Source organism: Camelus ferus, chromosome 11 (assembly GCF_009834535.1).
Source record: "Camelus ferus isolate YT-003-E chromosome 11, BCGSAC_Cfer_1.0, whole genome shotgun sequence".
Classification (NCBI taxonomy): domain Eukaryota; kingdom Metazoa; phylum Chordata; class Mammalia; order Artiodactyla; family Camelidae; genus Camelus; species Camelus ferus.
This window is the reverse complement of record NC_045706.1, coordinates 34,167,322-34,189,674: the sequence shown is the minus strand read 5'-3', so window position 1 is coordinate 34,189,674 and position 22,353 is coordinate 34,167,322. Positions and strand designations below refer to the sequence as shown.

General features: G+C 39.0%; 1 protein-coding gene and 1 non-coding gene across 6 annotated transcripts in view; one reads left to right on the top strand and one right to left on the bottom strand.

Annotated features, from left to right (window-relative positions):
• Positions 1-22,353, top strand: part of STAMBPL1 (STAM binding protein like 1) — a 57,299-nt gene that overhangs the window by 762 nt on the left and 34,184 nt on the right. The window contains exons 1-2 of one of the 5 annotated variants that reach the window (XM_032491362.1): positions 176-219; positions 20,242-20,324. In XM_032491362.1, coding sequence (XP_032347253.1) covers positions 20,295-20,324 — 30 coding nt within the window. In that variant the 5' untranslated portion in view covers positions 176-219; positions 20,242-20,294. Of the gene's footprint in view, positions 1-175; positions 220-255; positions 383-16,286; positions 16,306-20,241; positions 20,325-22,353 lie in introns of those variants that run through there. The other 4 variants (XM_032491363.1, XM_032491365.1, XM_032491366.1 and 1 more) reach the window with 4 other exon arrangements.
• LOC116667410 lies at positions 9,508-9,613 on the bottom strand. Its single transcript, XR_004324292.1, has one exon. It is a non-coding gene; the product is annotated as a U6 spliceosomal RNA (small nuclear RNA).

The following is a 22,353-nucleotide window of genomic DNA, read 5'->3' as shown; positions in this document are numbered from 1 at the left end:
GTGCGCGCACTGGCACGGGCGAGTGTGCACGCCAGCTGTGTGTGCCCGGTGGCCTGGCGCGCGCCGGCCCCTCTTCCGCTGGCGACGTCCATCCGTGCCTGGGCTTGCTCGGCGGGCAAAAAATGCACTTTGCTGGCTGCTCACTTCCTCCCTGCCAGTCCTGCGATCGGCTGCCTCCGCCTGCGCCGCCTCTGTCCGCCCCACAGCGGGCCCCCGGGGGTTAGTTCCACCTTGCTGGGGAAGGCTGGAAGCTGTGGCTCCTGAGGGTAGGGCGGGACGCTGGCCGGGATCTATCTACACGCGTGTGTTTCTGGTTCGGACTTGGAATGTGGCCTCGGAGATGGTGTCGGCTTTCAGAGAACACACCGTCCGGTCTTTGGGGGTGCGTGATGTGGGGAAAGAAGGGGCAAGGGGCGGAAAAACAGGCGTCCCTCTAGGACATGTGTCATGCGTTTCTAGATGATGCTTACTGTTACGCTGTTTAAGAGCCACTCTTAAGACATTTTCCTTCACCTGAATAATTTGTAAGCCTTAACTGAGAGCCTTTACTGAAATGTACAAAGAAGTGGAATGTCACCAAAACACAATCTTCCAGAACTTTCTGAAACAACCCACACCACTGATAGCCAGGAGCCTAAGGTGCTGTAATTACTGAAATTCAAAAATAAATAAATAATAAGTAATTCAGGAAACAGAACGTGATCGGAAGGATTGAAAAAAAAAATCTTAAGTGTTTGCATGGCGTGGTTGTGGCTTTCTGGAAACCTGTGTTTGGTAGTAAGTAAAACAGAAACCTTTCAAAGTAAGCTCCAGGGAGCACACTGCTTTCCACACATCCTGCTAATCACCCAGAATGAAATAAGTCCTAGGTTTTAAGGCATTTCAGATTTATAATGGATATCACCAGGATGCTGATCTATGATCTCATGATTCAAGGCCCTGTCAAGGTCAATATGGCAGATTGGTCCTAGCAGATGAATTACACCTGAATGCTTGAAACAGGAATGTTTCAAGTTTTGGGGAGGTAGTTTTCTATGGTTGTTTTACACAGAGATTAAGCCACTGTGTTCTGTGTTTTTGCAGACCTTGTTTCAATTGGCAGTCTTGTGTTTGTAGAATGGATGCTAAACTGAACTTCAGAAATGTTGCTCTGTGACTCTATTAGGGTAGGCATTTTGCAGCTACGCTGTAAATATCTGTATGTTTCTTTTTAATATGGAGTTAATGCCTTTGAGAAATAGGCTCCTCTTGTTTACTATTTGCTCCATTACAGCTTCTTCTTTCAAAGGTATGAAATTTTACTGGAATCTCCCTGGAAAATGAACTGGCTGCTTGTTTTCTGTTCAAGCATGTATACAGCAAATTGCTTGCCTCTGTGGAATCTGCCCTTGAATATACCACTCCAACTGTAATTTACGTGTCAGCTGGTTCTTGGGAATTTTAAGAAGAAACTTGTTTTCTTATACTCTTTTGTACAACAAGCATCCTTTAAATCAGCTGGTAGAGAGTACTAGTCCGTTGCCCATAGTTCGGTCTTTTGGGCCAGTTTCTTGCATCCTTTTGCTGTGTTTCATAGGACTCATAGCCTGTGAGAGGCTTGGAGGGAGAAATGGGAGCATCATTGTCCCAAGAGTGTCTTCAAACAGAGAGATTTGCTCCTGGAGAGGAGACTGTTTCTGGGGTTGGCTTCTGAGAAGGACTGATAACAATAAAGAATTGTCAATAATAGTTACCTCTATTTACTTTCAGCACGCAGGACTTAACTAAACACCGTTAGATCACTTTCCTCCTTCATGGACTCCTTCCTAAGCCTACTTACAACTACAATCCAGGGAGTGAGGTTGAATTTTACAGAGAAGAAAAGCCTGGTGATTTTTGCTCAAGGTGGGAGAGGAAGAAAAAATACCAAGTGCTGCCCATGAAATGCCAGGTGCCTTCCTGGATGATACACTTACCAATTGGACACATTTTAAACCATTGGATTTGTGATTCTATCTAATCCTAGCATTTTTTTCTCAGTCCTGTGAAAGAAGTATAAGTAACTTCAACTGAAACTGCAAGAAACGATTCATGGTCATCTCTGAAAATATGAGAGCTTTCTGTCCCAGAAGGCTCATGAATCTTAGCTGCACCATAAATATTTGTTAGATGAATACCACTTCTAGAATTTTCTTACCTTTACTACATCACCTCTTCTACTATCGATTGTTTTTAGCCGTAACTTCATGTGAATCATCCAACATTTCATTACATTGAACGCAAATGATATATGAACTAAGATCAATTTCCTCATCTAAAGGAATAATAACAATCCCTCCAAAACAAAACAAACCACTGGACTGGTACTTACTGACTTGCTTATTTCAGCTCTGTGAACATGTGAATTGTTCAGTTGGATGTGTTGAGTGTACATTTAGAAATCCTGAGTTGACATCAGAATGTTGATGTCAACTCAGGAATGATCTGGATGGAGCTACATCTGGATGTGCCTTTTGTCAGAAGTTAGTTGCATTTCTAAGCAAATCAGATGAACTTCTAGTACAATCCTGCATCTCCTCATGCTTAGTGGAAAAGCCAATTAAACATTTGGCAGATTGTAAAGTCTTCAAAGCATACCTTTGATTTTCTTACTAAATTTTAAAGTAAATCCATGTTATGTTGGTCCATTGATGTGGTTGGCTTACAGACATTAATTCAGACTGGTGATTATGTAGTAACTTGTGTTTATTAAAAGCAGCCTCTTGTTATAAGTGCTGGTGATTAGTATTTGATATGCTCTAGTTAGCCTTTCAAGTTACTCTTGGCAATGGGTGCATTGCATGATCTTGAATATAAAGGGTGTTATGTCTTTTTTTTTTAATTGAAGTATAGTTGTTTTACAATGTTGTGTTAGTTTCTGGTATACAGCAAAATGATTCAGTTATATATATATATATATATATTCTTTTTCAGATTCTTTTCTATTATTATTTATTATAAGATACTGAATATAGTTCCCTGTGCTTACAGTAGGTCCTTGCTGTTTATCTATTTTATATATAGTAGTTTATATATGCTAATCCTAAACTCCTAATTTATCCTTCCTTCTCTTTCCCCTTTGGTAACTATCATTTTATTTTCTATGTCTGTGAGTCTATTTCTGTTCTGTAAGTAAGTTCATTTGTATTGTGTTTGTAGATTCCACATATAAGTGATATCATATGATATTTGTCTTTCTCTGTCTGACTTACTTCACTTAGTATGATCATCTTCAGGTCCATCCATGTTGCTACAAATGACTTTATTTGATTCTTTTTTATGGCTGAATAGTATGCCATTGTATGTATACATTATAAATATACTACATCTTCTTTATCCATTCATCCATTGATGGACATTTAGGTTGCTTCCACGACTTGGCTATTGTACATAGTGCTGCTATGAACATTGGAGTGCATGTATCTTTTCAAACTAGAGTCTACTCTTGATACTATGCCCAGGAGTGGGATTGCTGGATCATCTGGTAACTCTGTTTTTAGCTTTTTAAGGAACTCATACTGTTCTCCATAGTTTTTAGTTCTTCATACTGGCTGCACCAAATTATATTCCCACCAGCAGTGTAGGAGGGTTGCCTTTTCTCCACACCCTCTTCAGTATTTATTATTTGTAGACTTTTGGTAATGGCCATTCTGACTGGTGTGAGTTGATACCTCCTTATAGTTTTGACTTGCATTTTTCTAATAGTAATGTTGAGCATCTTTTATGTGCTGTTTGGCCATCTGTGTATTTTATTTGGAGAAATATCTATTTAGGTCTTCTGCCCATTTTTTGATTGGGTTTTTTTTTTTTTTAATATTGAGCTGTATGAGCTGTTTGTATATTTTGGAAAGTAAGCCCTTGTTGGTTGCATCATTTACAAATATTTTCTCCCATTCTGTAGGTTGTTTTTTCATTTTGTTTAATATTTCCTTTACTGTGTAAAAGCTTTTAAGTTTGGTTAGGTCCCATTTGTTTATTTTTGCTTTTATTTCTTTTGCCTTGGGAAACACCTAAGAAAACATTGCTGTGATTTATGTCAGAGAATGTTTTGCGTATGTTTTCTTCTAGGAGATTTATGGTGTCCTGTCTTATATTTAAGTCTTTAAGCCATTTTGAGTTTATTTTTGTGTATGGTGTAAGAGGGTGTTCTAACTTCATTGATTTATGTGTGATGTCTTCCTTTTTTTTTTTTTTTTTTTTTTTGATAGTTCTAACTTTCCATCCACAGTCATTAGAAGTTTACGTTATGATTCATGATCTAATTTCAGGATGGAAGATTCGAAAGCTGACTAAATTTGCCTAGACATTAACATTATAGTGTATAGTAATAATGCACATTTTCTTTCTGATATTCTTCCCTTTTTGTGCTCTAGTCAAGCTTGTTTCATTCTGAATAAAAATCAAATAAGATCCTTAAACATTTAAATTTTTTTCTATTGGGCTGTGTCCAAAATAAATAAATAAAATTTAAAAATTGCTTATCACTGTGTTGAAGTAACACAAACACTGCTATTCTCTGTGTAATGAAGCACGGCCATTCTTATCAAGTATTCATTTGATAAGCAGGCACCTGATCACTTGAACTAGAGTTAAAGGCATGTTTCTTCCATGTCTGATTGAGGCCCTTGAACGCAATGGGGTGGAATTTTGGTTTCAGTGAGTAGCCAATTCAAAGCAGTTTCCTGAAAGGAGTAAGTGATGAAAGCACCTTTTTGGAAAAGCACTTTGGCAGGTGGTTAGGGGATAGATTAGTAGGAGAGACTGGAGGTAGGAATCTGGTGTCAGATAATGACAGCTTGATGTAAGATCCTAGCAACACTGAGATTAAGATGGGAAACCTTCAGACAGACATCAAGATTTTTTGTTTTATGTGGAAGAGGAATAGTAAACCTGGGGAACAGTGTGACCACGCCAATAATCCACATCTGGGGAGCGCACCACCAGCTGATTACAGCATTCTTCTCTCCCGAGCCCTGGTGTAACCTCAGAATCTTGCAAACATTTGACAAATACTTATTAATAAATATTAGGTATTAAATATGTGCTATATGCCAGGCACAGTACTCCCCTTATATGTTATCTCAAGGATGATGGAGTGGTTAGGAACATGAATTCTTTTTGCCATTTACAAGCTGTGTGTCCTTGGGTAAGGTCCTAACTTCTCTGAACCTCAGTTTCTTCATCTTTCAATGGGGATGTTAGTTTCTATTTCATAAGGTTTTGAGGAGGATTAAATGAATAAAAAGATATAAAAGAAAAGTGCTGAGAAGTGCTAACAAGATTAATTGCTATATGTGTTTGTTATTGTTTATTGTTACTAATTTATGAAACAATCTTATGCAAAGGTACTATTTTAAAAAATTGAGGCAGGAAGAGGCTAGGTAAATTACTGAGGGTCAGAGGCTAGGATGCAGTGGTAGAGCTGAGTGTCGAACACAGACAATCCAGCTCCAAAGTCTGTTTTCCTAACTTGTGTATATCCCAGTGCTAGGGACACTGATTGGAACAAGAAAAGTGAGGATTGTCCTCATGGAGATCTGGGACCCTAATCATTTCTATTGTAGGATTTGTCATCTCCTACATAGAGTTAGTACCCAGATTGTTGTACAAAATTTTTGTTATTTTTTCCTTGATGTTTTGGTATTTTGTAAATGGTGTTTTTTTTTATTAACTTCTTTATTAGGAAGTGTTCCAATTTGTGTTTTCACATATGATTTAAAAATAGGATTTGTTTTGTTTTTGCCTAACACTTGACATATGCAATAATATTATATTCATTTGTGGTAGCTCTCCTTATACCTAGTGATTCCTTTGCTGGAGGCGAGAGAATATGTCTCCCTAATATAATGCATAATATATATGTTATATACATAAAACGTATAATGTAATACTATTTAACTATGTAATATATACTTTTTATACAGTGTATGTAGTGTATTTATAATATAATGTATTCATTATATACAATGTATATGTTGTACTTTATGTTATATGTAATACATATTATACTATATAATATGTTATATTAGGGAGACATTTGCATTATATATAAAGAATCTCTGGATAAGGAGAGATGTTGCAAATGAGTATGTTTACATTTTATTATTGGATACATATCAGTATTCTGAAAAACTTCTAAGCCATCCACCTTTGTCCATACTCCCAGAGTCTCATATTATCTCCCATTCATGAGCCACAGTGAAGTTATGACATTTCATAACCATTTTTATTCAGAATACTTTATAGAGTAAAAGCAGAGTAAATTTTAGCTGTTCTTTGACTTGTTGAAATAATTATGTCTAATTATGAGGCTAGTTTTTTTTATTATTGGACCTACAACAAAATTCATATTGTATTTCAACTATACTTCAATTAAAAAAAAAAAAGAAGCCAGACTTTAATTATAGATACGAAGACTGCTGTAGCAACAAAATAAAAAATTCTAAATTACTCCACAACTTGTTTAGGCAGGAATATGCCATCACTGATTTCAATATTTCACCATTACGTTAGTCCTTATAATTCTTTTTTCTCATAAATAATTTTCAGAAATCTACAACTAGTATTGTTTTTTCTAAGGAGAGAAAAGCTTTTCTTGGGCTTGTATAAGGTTCATGAGTACTATTTAGCTGAGGAACATTTTTTAAATCTCATCTTTAAAAATATAGTCTGCATTGTTTGTTTTACCCTCTTGTGTAAATTATACGTAATTATTTAACTAGAGTTTCTTTTAAAGGAATTATTTTAAAATTTTGTGAGTTTAAACTTGATTAAGGATGAAAGAATTTGAGTTTTGGTGAATCTGTTTTTTTTTCTAAATTTGGTGCTCTTAAACTTTCGCTCTACTTATGTTTCTGTGGTGTCACAGTAACTGAACCAAAGATTCAGCACAGGCTCATACAAGAGACAGTTACTCAGGGACCCCGTCACAAATTACTCATTTTGATTGTTTGACTTGATTTGATTCTGGGTTATTTGGAAACAGGAGGCCAAGGATGACTCATTTTTAACCCTTCCAGCCTCCAGGTGAACACTGCCTGCCCTTTTACCTTTGCCGGTTCTCAGAGGGAAACTCCAGTGTGGGTCTTTTTTGAGGGTGTCTCATTTCAAACTTGAATGGCTAGGGCAATATTCAACTGTGCACCTTTTAATTAAAGGCATAAAAAACCCTGCAGTTAGTAATGGCGATCATGGTTAAACTCAGCTCATCTCAGGACCCCGTAATTTTATTTATCCTGTTGCTAGAACCGTGTCCTTTAACACTGGAAATGTGCATTTGGACCACTGAGAAGCTATCTGGACAGGCCTTTACGCCTGTGGGTTCGTGCTTCCATCTTCTGGTGGATTAATTCCAGTTCTTTTTCCAATCTATTTTGTCCTTGAAGTGCTGGTTTATAAACTGTTCCACAAGGTAAATTTTCTTCACCAGGAGAAGCAATCAGACGTGGTGGATGGAATGAGATTAGAAAAGAGAAGCCTGGAAAAAGTCCTTCATACATTGTGTTTTTGTAAAAATGGGACAGAGAAACAGCTTACAGCATCAATATACTACTTTAAGGGGAAAAAAGATAAAAATCACTTGGAATCATTAGTGGACGTGGGACTTTTTTGGTCCAATTATTGAAAACCTCAAGAAATTAAAGTATGGCATTTGAAGGAAATGGAGATGACCACATTCATATGGCGTAAGGGTTATTTTGTCAAATGTAACGTTACTGAAAGACTCAGAAAGGTAGCTCCGGCAGGTGCATCTCAAACTGGTCTCAAAAAACCAAAATGACCTCCATGCCACCCCCATAGGTAATTTTTTAGTAAGTTAGGGCAAGGCCTGGGAGCCTTCTTTTAACAACCTTTTCAGAGGATTCTGATGCAGGTGGTCAAGAAAGCACATTTAGAGAAAAACCTATTTAAGAACTAAGTCTAATTTTATATTCACATTTGTGTTTCTGTTTTTAAGTTTTTTCTATCTCTCTCTCTTTCTCTTTTTTTAATGGCAGTATTGGGGATTGAACCCAGGAACTTGTGCATGCTAAGCATGCACTCTACCGTGGAATTCTACCTACCTCTTGTTTTCAAGTTTCACGCATTTCTTCCTCCTGAATTCTATATACATTTTTGTGTAATAACCTATACATGAAGGCTGCCTGGGAGTTTTTATAGTGGCACCCTATCCTGTGTTTAATTTTCTCATTAATACCTGTTATTAGGTGGATGACATCAGAAAAACACAAAGTTGGTGAGAATTTTTAGAGAGATTGTTGCACTGCCTTCCAAATAGATGTTGGGATGCGATAGGGCAGGGGGAATTTGATCCAACAGTGAAGTAGAGGGAGACTTACAGATTGGGGTGCAATGGAAAACAAAGCCTATAATCACAAGAAGGTGTTCAGACCTTTTCCGGTAGGCACTAGGTTACCAGTTGCTTTTCTGAGCAGGGGCCCAGCCTGACGCAAACCTAGCTCAGGTGTAAGGACACACAGTACTTGGTCAAAAACAGAGGATTAAGCGTCAGGCGGGCAACACTGTCTCATTTGTCACCAGAAAGGCAGAAGGGAACGGGGTGAGCCCTTGGGACCTCGAATTTGCATGGCTGACTGAAGGGTCCACACAGCAGAGTTCCCCGCTCTGTGTTCCTGAAGGTCTGTACCCAGTGAACTGCTCTCTCCGGCAGCTGCACGTCAGGGTGTGTAACACCAAGGCCACCCAGGCCAGTCATCTGGCCAGAGGGCCTCTCTGGGTTTAGAAAGCCCTTGAATAACCATTTCAACTACGACTATCTTCATGATACCGTGAGGCAAGGAGGGCACAGTTATTCTCACCTTAGACCAGAGAAACAAACCGAGAGAGTAGTTGCTCAGAATCCACCCATCTGGAAACTGGCAGGGCTAGGCTTCCAACCTGGAACTACCTCCTCACCATCTACAGGCTTAAAAAAAATTTATAATTTTTCTGATTACGATGTGATTCATACTTGTAACAAAGTGTACCGAAATGAATGAATTGAACGTGAAATCCTTCACGAGTCCCCTCTTGAGAGGGCAGCTGAGGAAAATCTAGTGTGCGCTGTGCAGACTTTTGGCTTGCAAACACCAACGTGCATTTAAATGCGTATGCATTGATGCTGCAAGGGTGGAGCCATGCTTTACATGTCCTTCTACAAACTGTGTGTGTTTTTTTTTAACTTAATGCTTTAACTTGGACAACTTCTTGGTTCAGTGCATATAGATGTGAATCTTTTCTATCGGTTTCATCTACTATAGAGATTCTTCATTTCAAATAACCCCTTTTGGATGGCTACTTGTTTCCATTTCCAAAATTTTAATATTTTTAAGCCATGCTGCAGTGGGAGAGTGTGTATGTGTGTGTGTGTGTGTCTGTGTGTGTGTATGTGTTATTTGGGTGGAAGAGTCTATGGGAAAATCTTTTTGTTTTAAGTGAAGTATAGTTGTTAGAATAGATTAGTTTCAGGTGTACAACATAGAGATTTTAAAAAATATGGAACGCTTCATGAATTTGCATGTCATCTTGCTCAGGAGCCATACTAATCTTCTCTGTATCATTGCAATTTTAGTATTTGTGCTGCTGAAGTGGGCACTATGGGGAAATCTGAGAATTGGAATTGCTCTCTCAGTAGGAATGCATATCACACACATACACACACACACACACACACACACCCCACACATAAATTGTCAATTTTTCCTCCAGTTCTCATCGATATTGAGTATGATCAGTCGTGTGAATTCTATCAATCAAATAAATGAAAATACCTGTTCAAATTAATAGTTTCTTATCTCCTAGTGAAATTAAACATTGCCACGTGTTACTTAGCTTCTTATATTTCTCTTATGACTTGTTCATTTCACTGGCCCATTTTTATTCAGCTCTTTATCTCTTTCTTACTGTTCTGCAGATATAGAGGTAGTAGATATTACACCTGTCGCATATGATGCAAACTTTTTTCCTTTTGTTGTCCTACTTGTTGAAGGGATTTAAAGACACTAATTAAACATTCTAAAATATTTTATTTTAAAATAATTACAAATTTCCAAAGAATTGCAAAAATAGTACACAGAATTTCTGTATGTGCTTTACTCATTTTCCCCAAATAGTAACACCTTACATAATCACAGTAGTTATTAAAAGCAGGAAGTTAACATCATTACAGTACCACTGTCTAATTTACAGATTTTATCCACATTTCACCAGTGTCCTTCTTCTGGTCCAGGATCCTGTCCGGGATCACACACTGCAGTTGGCTGTCATGTCTCCATAGTCGCTTTTAATCAGAAACAGCCCCTCAGTCTTTCTCTGTATTTCATCATCTTGACACTTATTAAGAGCACAGGCCAGTTGTTTTGTAGAAAATCCCTCAATTTGGGTTTTTCTGATATCTCTTCATGCATGCATGATTAGGAGTGTGACTTTGTCTGGATGTGGTCAAAAATATGTTGCCTGAGGAAGAGACGCTTAACCTGGCTCTGGTAAGATGCAGAAGAAGTAGAAGTGTGAAATGAGGGTGGGGTACATCTGCATAGACCATCTTAGAGACAAAAAGATGCCAGTGTGGAGAGGAGGAGGTGCGAAAGAAGGCTGATGAGTTGGCAGCTGGGTCAGACCCAGTTTTGTGGGACCTATTAAGGATATAAGATACTGACAGTAATGGAAAGCTCTTAAAGGGTTTTAAGGGAAGGAATGACAATACCTGAATGGCATACCTGTTGCATGTAGAATTACACAAAGGGGAGCATGACGGAAACAAATAGACCAATGAGAAGGTTATTCTAGTGCTGCAGACAGAGAAAAGGGTGACAGATTAGGGTACTGTGAGGAAGGATGGTGAGGAAATGCAGATTGCAGGCATTATTTTGGCAGGTGACTCTGCAGATGTAAGTGGTAGATTGGATGGGGAGTTGAGGGACGGAGGAGATGCAGGGTGGCTGTTTCCAGGTTTTGCCAGGTTTTGTGTAATTGATTGGATGTTGATACATTCACCGAGATGGGGGAGAAGTCAGAGCACTGCCATCTCCACATCCTTAGATGCCAACATTTACAATATCTTTGCCTGCTTATTCTCCTGTATCCCAGTTTAGCCACTTAACTTCCCAGTTCTGGGTTTTTTTCTTAGAATTTCTCCCAATAGCCATTTACCCTTCTACATTTTTTTTAATCACTCTCGGTCCAGTCCTGGGGTACCTCACCCATATTGCACACTTGCCTCCTCTCTGAATTGCCAATACCTTTACTGAGGTATGATTAACAGAAACTATTTCAATTGAATAAATATGTACTAAATGCCTAAGTACCTAAGTACTAAGTGGGCAGATCACCTCATTGTGCAGAGTTGAGAATTAAATAAGAAGCTAAGCAAAACTGAAGAGACTCGGGGCCATTTTGCCTGATGGTAAAAAGAAACTGTATCCTTGTCATACTCCTTATGTAGAAATAAATTCCACAGAGATCAAAGATACTTACCCAAAATTATCTAACCATAAAATTACTGGAAGGAAAGACTGGTAGACCTATTTTTAAAAATTTTTTTATCATCAGTAAGTTTGAAGACCTTTTAAGGAATGATGAAAAACCCAGTTACCATAAAAGAAAGTACAGATTCATTTGACAGTGTGAAATTTTTAAATTTTGTACAAAAATTAAACAACCTTCAACCAAAAACTCCAACTAAACTAATAAAAATAGAAAGAAAACTAGAAGCAGAAAATTTACTATTTTCAAACACCACAGTAGTAATTGCTTCAGGTAAGAATCATCTTTGGATGCTAAAATGAGTGGGCAAAAGTATATTTGAGTATTCTCAAAGTAACTCCCTGTAAGATATTTTTAATTACAAAAGAAAAAATAGCATTTTTATAGGGAAGAAACTTGACAGACATAAAACAAATGATCAAAGTTAACATCACACATAATAGAGCAAGTCCATGTCTCCTGATGCACTGAGGACACACCATCACTCCTCAGGTATTTTTGCCAAAAAATGCCTAACTTTCTCTGTTTCTTATATTTTTGTCTTTGTAGCAGTTACCATAGTTTTAATGATCTATTTGTGCAGATAATTGTTTAGTATCTTTGTACCTCTGCTCCCAGCAGAGGGTAAGTTTCGTAAGCTCAATATTGGCTGTCTCTTTGCTCACGAGTTCCTAGCAGGAAGTAGGAGCTTCATAAATAATGTTGAGTAAATAAATGAATGAATGAATTTATTTGGAGCTAATCCTTATGGGAAAGATGTATCTAGCCTTGGAACTATTGAGTGAGAAATCACAGTTGGATGTCCTGGTGGAAGTGGGTGGACTGAAGACACAGTGCTCAGGTTAAGCCTTAACTGAAGCCTTGAAAGAAATGTGTCCCATGGAATAAAGGTATGTTAAGAGAAAAGACAGAAGACTAATAGTTTAGCTGCAAGGTGAGGGAAGAGGGAGGAGAAAGGAAATACCTCTACTTCATTTAGAACAAGGCAGGAGTTTGTTCTAAAGTAGCGCTATTTGGCTGATCAAGGTCAGGCACCCAGGAGGTTATTTGTAACTGTCTTAGAGCAGTTTTATCCAATGCAGTGAGGCTCACATTTCATTGTGCCTAAAGATCTCTTGGGCTGCCTGATAAAAATAGAGATCCGAGGGGCACCCTTCCCAGAAATTCTGACTCGGTGAGGCTTAGAAATCTGTTTTTTGTTAACAACCAGTCTCCTCCCCAACAGAGTAATTATGGTGCAGGTGGCCCAGGAAACACACTCAGAGGAAACTTTACATCAGAGTAGAGGGATGTCAGCTACAGAGAAGGAAAATCAGAAGGAAGTGAGTGTGGTGAGCAAAGAGGAACTGCGGACTGCCACTTGCTAACGACTTTGGCAGTATATGGGGCTCTTGAAGCATTTAACAGCAACCTGCCATGTTGCTGCAAATGACATTATCTCATTCATTTTTAAGGCTGAGTGTTCCATGTCTTCTTTATTCAGTGACCTGTTGATGGACATTTAGATTGCTTCTATGTCTTAGTTATTGTAAATAGTGCTGCTATAAACATTGGGGTGCATGTATCTTTTTGAATTAGAGTTCCCTCTGGATATGCCCAGGAGTGGGATGTCTGGATCGTAAGATCCTACTGTATAGCACAGGGAACTACATTCAATATCTTATAATTATGTATAATAAAAAAGGATATGAAAAAGAATATATATTATGTATGTATAATGGAATCACTATGCTATACACCAGAAACTAACATAATATTGTAAGTCAAATATACTTCAATTTAAAAAAATAAAAAAATAAAATAAAATAAAAGTAACCAGCCAGGGAAAGTTATGGAGGGACACAGCCTATTTTGATTTTGTCCCCTGCATTGAAGAGATTGTCTAATGCAAAACCAAAAATGTGACTGCAGCTGTCTACTGGAACAGATTGAACAGTTAGATTCCTGTGGCTAAGGAACATTGGAGAAGCAGTGGGTGAAGTATTCTAGTCCAGAACTTTGCTATTGAAGGTAGTGCTGGACTAAACTCATCTTGTTGAAAGTACTGCCGTTAGGAAATTTATGAAAATTAAATAAAATTGATTAAGAATGCGTAAGGACTGACTTCATCTCTGAGCTTCAGGCAACTGGCTGGCAACAAAATGATATTATTTTAAAAATGTGTTTCTGATTCATTTTGCTTCATTGAATTAAATAATTTCTGGATAGTATTTTCTTAAAAGCAAATTGCAATAAAAAGGGAAGTATGTTAAAGTGTATATTAAAGGTTAGTGGCTTTTGAGTGGCTTATCTTTAGAATACATTATTTCCAGGAAATTTTGATATTTCAACAAGATAACACGTTTAAGCTCATATGGATTTATGATAACAAATTAACTGTGTCCAAATATGAATTTCTCCCTGAGACTTCAAATTCACTTTCCAAATGTTTAATGAATATTTAAATGCTTTATGAAGATATTAATTGAACCATTTAAAAATACAACAGAATACTAAATTAGTACATTTATAAGCATATGAAATGCCTTTTGAATACCACAATTTATTTTTGATTGAAGTATGCTTAATTTATAATATTGTGTTATTTTGAGTTTGTAGAGCAAAGTGATTTTAGTTATATGTACATATATTTTTCTGATTCATTTCCATTATAGGTTTTTACAAAATATTCAGTATAGTTCCCTGTGCTCTACAGTAGGTCCTTGTTGTTTATCTGTTTTATATATAGTGGTGTGTATCTGTTAATCTCTTACTGCTAATTTATCCCCTCCCCCTCACCCCTCTTTGACAACCATAAGTTTGTTTTCTATGTCTGTGAGTCTGTTTCTGTTTTGTAGATAAGTTCACTTATATATTTTTCAGATTCCATATGTAAATGATATCATGTAATATTTGTCTTTCTCTGTCTGGCTTACTCCACTCAGTATGATAATACCGAGGTCCATCGATGTTGCTGCAAATGGCATTATTTCCTTTGTTTTTTGTGGCCGAGTAATCTGAATATCACAATTTAGAATTTATATTAAAAACCAGCAAATTTTTGAATTGAACTGTCTTGGTAGAATAATTATGCATTTGAATTTCTTAACTATCTATTTCAGGTGCTCAGTCCACAGACATGAAATCATTCTGCCTAAGAAACAAGTGGGAGGGAATGGATGCCCTTTTCTGTCTTTGGCAGGGAGAAGACTGTGAGTCAGATATTTGTAATGCTGAGCTGAAATTTCATTTCTGCAATAAATCCTGCCACTCTTGTCCAAAGCCCAGGGATTTGACCCTCCCCTGATTTCACCATTAACTGTTAAATGTTAATTACCAGGATCGCTGTGTGACTATGAGTATGAGCTCTGGGATCTTACACACCTACTTCTGAGTCCCTGTTCCACCCTTTACTTAAGTCTCTTACCAGTTCTAGGCTCTGGCGAGGTTGAGCCCTGCTGGCAGGAAGGAGTCGGGGCGGGGGGAGTGGGCAGCTGCTGGACAGACAGCTGGCAGCGTCTGTCAAAAACGAATTTCAGTGAAGCAACCAGTTAAACATCAGTCATCTCTGATATTTATAATGAAGTCTACATAACCTTACTCCTCTAACCATTTGATGTGAGAAGGGACCGATTTTCTTTGAGTTTAGATTCTACTGTAACAGAGTGTTGGGTTTTTTTTAACCCCATATAAGCTTTCATTGAGTTCTTCTGGAAAGGTGTTATTTCCTCCCATTTAATAGATGAAGATAAAGTATACAAAAAGGTTAAATAAGATGTCATAGTACTCCCAACTCACAAGTGGTGGAAGCTGGATTCTCTTACAGGTGTATATGGTCCCCAAGCCTGGGCATTTGGTGCTAAGGGTGCCACCTCATCATAGGGTCAGGATAAAAATTGTACTACACTATGAGAAATAATTCTTTTATGACCCAAAGGGGGCTTGATTGCCCTCAGGGTAGCCTGGACTTACCTCAAAGTAATTTAAAACATACACTGGGTGTGGTGATTTATTTAATCTTTTTTGTAGCAACTGCTTTCTTGCTGATTGATTTAATGTAAACAATACCACCGAGGTATGTTTAACCTGGGGTATCCCTCTAGGGGGATAAGAGACAGACACCTGACACCTAGTAGGTCTTCGCATGTAGTACTTACAAGTATTTTAAAAAAGGCAGTAAAAGCTATTTCTAGTATTTGGATCAAGTTTTATATTTATCTTATCAATATTTTTGTACAAATAAAGTAACATCTGGGTCCCAGCATATTCCTGATTAACAGATATTATATAAAAAAATCATCTTTTGAGTATAAAAAATAATCTTTGGTTTTAATGTTTGAATCTTCCCAAATGAACAGCAAGGATGGGCTTAGGTCATTTTTTTTTTTTTCCAAAGCAGGTTCCAGTGTGTAAGAATGTGACTCAGGAGATCCTTCTTTCTGCCTCTGTCATTCAGGGTGTGGGAGTGACCCTTTACCTCCTTTTATCTAAGTCAGATTAGGTCACTGCAGCCCACAGTCCAGGTTCTGATGATTTTGTTTATTTATCTCCAACTGAGTAAATTGGCACCATGTTCTTCCTAGAAAACATGAACTCTTACCTAGTGGGGAGAAGAAAGGCTGTGGGTTTGGCCAATGAGAAACGAGACTCTAGGAGGTGGCTTGAGGTGTTCCAGCCTCACCTGCCGGAAGTCTCCACCTGCTCGTCCAGTTCCTGACAGCGTTCAGCCGGAAAGGGGCACAGAGAGAAAATGGCACGTTTGGGCGATGGTTTCCCTGGCTCTTCTCTGTGTGCCTAGTCTCTAAGGAGACTGTTCACTGCCTGGTTAGTCTCCTCTCTGTATTCTGGAAAATCTGGCTCTGTATATACAAGTAGGTCAGCATCCTGAGCTTACTTCAAAAAAAAAATATTTTTTTAAATGAATAGGAAAATTAAGGGCAGTAAGTTAGAGTTAAGGCTTAAAAGGTCACAACATAAACACTGCTGGTCAGATATTTTCCTCTTTTGTTCTCGGCATGACTTGCTGCTGGTTTTAAAGGGCAGAATCGGAGAGCTGCTGCCACATTTCCTTGGGAGCAGTTGGGACATGGAGATATCCAACTGGGACCCGAAACCCAGAAGGATCCTGCTTTTGGGCTGTTAACAGTGTGAGCGCGGAGAAAGAGTGAACTGTTCAAAGTCAGAGCTGAGAAATGTCAGTTTGGAGAGGGTCCTGACCCCTCCCAGGCCACTCTCGGATGAGATTTGATTTTTGCCGCACCCGCTCTGGGCGCAGTCTGGAACTGCTCCACTGGGTCCAGTAGCTGCTTGTTAGCTGCTCCGCTGGAATGGGATGCGCTTCCATGTGATCTTTGTGAATATATGGCTTTGATACCTCTTCTGTGTCCGGTTCCCCGATGCCCTTGTGTTCGAAGATTAACAGAAAGCAGACACTCTCCCTACTCCTCTTTAAAAGGTCGGTTTGAGGAGGAAAATGGTTGTGTCTCTGGAATTTACAGTGAGGAAAAGGGTCCAGAGGTACAGGCAGGACAACCGGAGCTCTAAAGCAAAAGGAGCTTTCCAGGAGTATACTGCACGTTAACGGTGTCTCAGGGCTGTAGTTCCCATGTGGGCTCCACGGGGGGCGGAGATTAAGAAGCAGGTTGAGAGTAAACCAGGCATTCCCAGGGAATGTTTTCAGTTAGTTGTCAACCACTCTGAATCAATGAAGTGAGGCTGTGGTGATAAGCCCGGTTGTGAATGAGGAAACTGAGCCTGGGAGGGTCCAGTTAGGGTGACTAGCAAGTAGCAAGGAGCCAGGACTCACATCCAAGCTGTTGACAGCTACTGGTCTTGAGAACATAACCTGTTTGTGCTGGCTTTCGTAATTGTTTATATTGCAACAGATAAGTACTAGGACTGAAGATTAAACAATAAAGGAATTAAGACAGGACCTGAGGGAGGGTAATAGCTCAGTGGTAGAGCATGTGCTTGGCATGCACAAGATCCTGGGTTCAATCCCCAGTACTGCCATTAAAAAAAAAAAAAAAATACAGGACTACTGCCATTGAGTTGTCAATGGTCCAAAAGAAGCATTTGACCAACCAGTCTACCAACTTTCATCTTAGATTTGAGGGGAGTTGGTTTCCATTTCTGAATTAGAAATAAATTTATGTGGGAGTTGACAGTGGTTGATTTTCATCTGTAGCAATTTAGTAAATTCCTGTGTTTAAGATATATTGAACTAAACATTTGAGACATTTAGAAGTTCATTACAGAGAAGTTTGATTTTTGCACACACTTAACCATTTTTGGGGGCACCCAGCCCTGAATCTACTTTTTCTCACTGGGCACATCCCACTCTTGATTCCTCTGGAAATGTAAAATGCTAGATAATTGAGTTTTTAACCACTTTTGCAGCCTGACTATGGGCATGTGACCTCGGCTGTGTTCTGCCAGTCAGGCACCTCCATCTTGTATTTTGAAATAGACACTAGTGACATAAAAAAATGCGGTGGCTCCCCAGGTGGTTTCCAGGACGGCAGCTGGTGTTGGTGGTGGAAGATGCAGGCCCCCCACCTGTCAGTGACAGGCAGCAGAACAGTAGGATTTGGGGTGATGATCCTGAGTATGTAGCCTCCAAGCCCAATTTCTCTGACCTTCTTGGAAATTTGTGATCTTGCCATGATCATTCTATGAATTTGAGAGTCAGTGCCTTTGCTTGCAGCTAAGAATCTTGATGATCCATTCTCCAATGCAGTGTCTCTCAAAGCGTTGTCTGAAAGTCTCATGCATCAGAACCATCTGGATCACATCCTAATAACCATGGATTCAGAATCCTTTTGTGTTCCAGGAATCTGCATTTTAAACAAGCCTCAGGTGTATACAATTTTTAGAACCACTGTTCTAATGTTACTAACTTTTAAAATTATTTGTTCTCTGTTTACAGATCTGAGTAACCCCTAAAAGAATTAATTCTTGGCTTTTAGGAGACCCTAATCAATGACTCATGGGTATTTCCCTGGCTCATTCTCTCCCCACCCTGCCTCAAATTTTCCATAAGCCTCTGTTCTGTCTCTTCAACTCTTTGAATTTTTTTTTTCCTGGTTTCTTCTCACTGAGACATGATAATTTCTCAAATGGAATTGCCTGCCTTCAGAGGTTCCAGCATGAATTTGGGTTTTAAACTATACTGTGACTGGGGCTCTCTGCAGGTCATTTCTTTCTTGGACATTTCTACAGCCTGCAGGCCTCAAGCTCGGTGTTTACTCCAGGCATCACTAGAGAGGAGGAAGGGAAAACATTTAAAAGATTAGAACACACTAAGTGACTTTCTTTGAAAAGTTCTTCAGCCATGGATTCAGGCCAGAAAACAGCAAAGAAGGATTGAATGATCTTCTGAGATTCCTAGAATCACAGAATGTTGTAACTTTAAAGAAGATAGCATAACCTCCTCATTTCGTAAATGGGGAACTGAGGAGAATGGGTGTCCAGCGTCACCCAAGTGATAAGTGGAGTTTAAAGGCCAAGATAAATTTAGAAGCGGAAAGTGATCATGCAGAGCTTGACCTAAACTAGCATGAAAAAGAAGGAGACTAACATTAATTGAGGGGTTATCTGAACTTGGGTACATTCGTTTAACATCTCTGAGCCTTAATTTCCTCAATTGTGAAATCAAGATTCTAATAATAGCTGATATTGATATGATATTTACTATAGGCTCAAAACTGTTCTGAGCACTTTATATGCTAAGTCATTCAATCCTTATCACAACTACATGACATAGGTCCTGTGATTTCCCCCCTTTTTCAGATGCACAGAAAGTCTATAGATTTGCCTGCAGTCACACAGCTAGAGTGATTGTTCGTACACTTATGATCTCACAGTTCTGTGGGTCGAAGGTCTAGACACAGCGTAATTAGGTCCTCCGCTCAGGGTCCCACAAGGCAGCAGTGGCAGTGTCGACCAGGGTAAGGATCTGATATGAGGCTTGGGATCCTCTTCCAAGTACATGTCATTCTTGGCAGAATTCATCTTGCTGCAGCTGTGGAACTCATGGTAGTTGAGTCTTAAAGGCCCACAGGAGAGTGTCCCTTTCTTTGAAAGGCCTCACCTGATTAAGTCAGGCCCACTCAGGATAATCTTGTCCTGATTAATTTAATGTCAAATGATGAGGGACCTCAATATAGCTGCAAAATCTCTTCATCTTTGCCATGTGACAGAATATAAGCATGGGAGTAATATCTCCTCACCTTTGCTATGTTCTGCTGAGAGTAGAAGCCAGTTACAGGTCTTGTCCACACTCAAGGGGAGGGGATTCCATAAACCCATGAACACGAAGGGGCAGAAATCACAGCGCCATCTTAGAATTCCACCTTCCCAGGTACTAGGACTTACTTTAAACCCAGACTGTCTCCAGGTCGAAGAGTCCATGCTTTCAATCAAAATGGTCTTTCTCCTTTTGAAGAAACTAAACCCACTGTATTACCTTGCATAGTGTTCTAAGTAAGATAACACTCAGCAGGTTCATACTGGCTACTAGGAAATAATTAATTCCCTTGACACCTCCACCTTTAAAAGTCTGCTTCAGGAAACCTTATAACCACCTGCAGTTTTGTATTTTCGGGAAGAGATTTCCATTAGTCTCTCTAAAAACTCAGATTGTGTAAGTTGTTTCAATTTGTTCATATTTTTCTGGGGCAGAACTAACCCTGGGGTTTGGGATTTGAGACTTGAGTTTTCAAGAAATAACCTTCCTTCTGCTTTTTGTCTTGGAAACAGATGAAGTGATTGAGAAGGAGCAGCGAACACCTTCATCTTGGAGACAGGACAACATGGATCAGCCACTAACTGTGAATTCTCTGGTAGGTGACACCAACCGATATTTTACATATGGTTCAAAAACCCCAAAAGAAGAACAGAAACACCGAACGTGAAATGTGTCACAATTACTTCGTGAAGTTGAGCCTTTGCCGTTTTCATCCATCTGTGTGGTCCCCTCCTTTGAGGAAGTGACTAATAAAACCATCTTTGCTAGAATTAAAAATAGTTCTTTTTTTTCCCCGTACATGTGTTAAAATTTTAATTCATCTGGTTCCAGGAGTGTAGTCCTTTAGCACAACACCAGAGAAGAGAATTTCAGAGCTGATATTGTAGCAGGTCCTTCAACTTCTTTGTGCGTCAGCTGCTTTACGGACAGAAATTGGAGGCTTACCTTGTGTGGTAATGACGGAGGAAAACATTTTATATTCAACATCTAGGTATTGCTTTGGGACCCTTGTGTAAATGTCTGCACACTTGAAACTCTTGTCTTTCTCATCTTTTCCCCTCGCAGCCCAGAATGGTACCCATGTTCTCCAGCTACATCTTAGAAGAATGAATGTGCTGGAGAGGAAATAACAGGGGCCTTGGGATCCCATGGGCTTATTCTGTGTCCCAGATCTGTCTTTTTGAATACAGGAACATTATGTAATCTCCATGGCCCTGTTTTTATACTCTGTGTCTTAAGACTTTTGGAAACTATACTTTTAAGGTTCCCAGCCTATTGCTGGGGCTTGGTAAACAAAAGCTGTCATCACCATTCCTCTCATCCTGACAACCCTCCCAGCCCCACTCACTGCAGCCTGGAGGGGCAGCCCAGGGAGCAGCAGTATACTGGATACCCTATATGCACAACGCTGAGCACCAGCACATAAAGAAATGGAGGGCCTGGTCTTGCTCTGAAACAGGTTATGACTCAGTGTTCACTCTCTTCTGAGAAAGTTCTTCACAGATGCTCAGTTGTTTTGAGGGTATGTTTGAGGAACCAAAAATTGTCAGAACTTTTCACTTTCTGACCCCCTGTTGTCAAGGCACTGGGATAATAAAGGCTGTCCTATTGCCATCTCTGCAGAGGAAGAGAGGATCCTTATGGAGTGCCTTGTGTGGTTTACTAGAATGCTATGTAGGAATAATTAAAATTTTCATGGGCATGTCATTGTATAAAGGAACACTAAGGCTTTTTCATCTGGAAAATTTTATTTACATGCAAGAAGCTCTTATGCAAATAAAACATTACAGATCGATGAAGACTTTAGGCTGTTTCCCAGTGTAGCTCTGAAATCAATTTTAAATTTAGAAAGGGTAGCACCATTCCTGTAAAGGGAAAAGAAATCTTATTTTTATCTTCAGGTCAAAAGATAATCTAATTATAATCGTGTTGCTCCCTTCCTCATTTATTTGATACGTTTCCTGATTACCATTTGTGTTGCAGGGAATATACTAGAATATACTACACTCCAGAGGACAGAGATGAATGTAAAATGATTCCTTTCCCTCATAGAGTTCACAAGGAATCAAAAATACTTGTACACAAGTAATTATAACTCAGTGTAGACTCTATAGTAATACAAAGTGGACTAGTTACTTTTGTGCACATAGGAGGCTGGGAATCCATCCCTTTAGAAAATACCCTAATTTCCACAGAATTTTTTCCAGTCACTCTCTGATGTCTTTGAAGCATTTATCTGTGGCCAAATAACAGTATTTTTCATTTAGTGCCGTCCAGCTCTACAGCTGAGTGTGCCTGGACAATGTGGCTGTATTGCTGTGGTGTCGGAGGCTTCTCAGTAGGAAAAGACGGTGTGTACTCAGGCTTGAGGTGCAGCGTTCACAAGCTCTGAGGGGAAGCTTCCAACAGCTTCTCTAAAATTAGAAAGGCTTTCAGGGAATTTGAAGAGCAGCACAACAGGATTTGGATAGAAGGAAGTGTGCTTGACTTTAAGATGAAATCACTTAGGAAGAATCTGAGTGTTGGTGTTGCCACCAGTCACACCTGTCTGATCTCAGAATTCGGGACCAAGTGGAAATAGGTTTAAGATGCCAGAGAAGGATCAAAATCAAGGATGCCCTTAT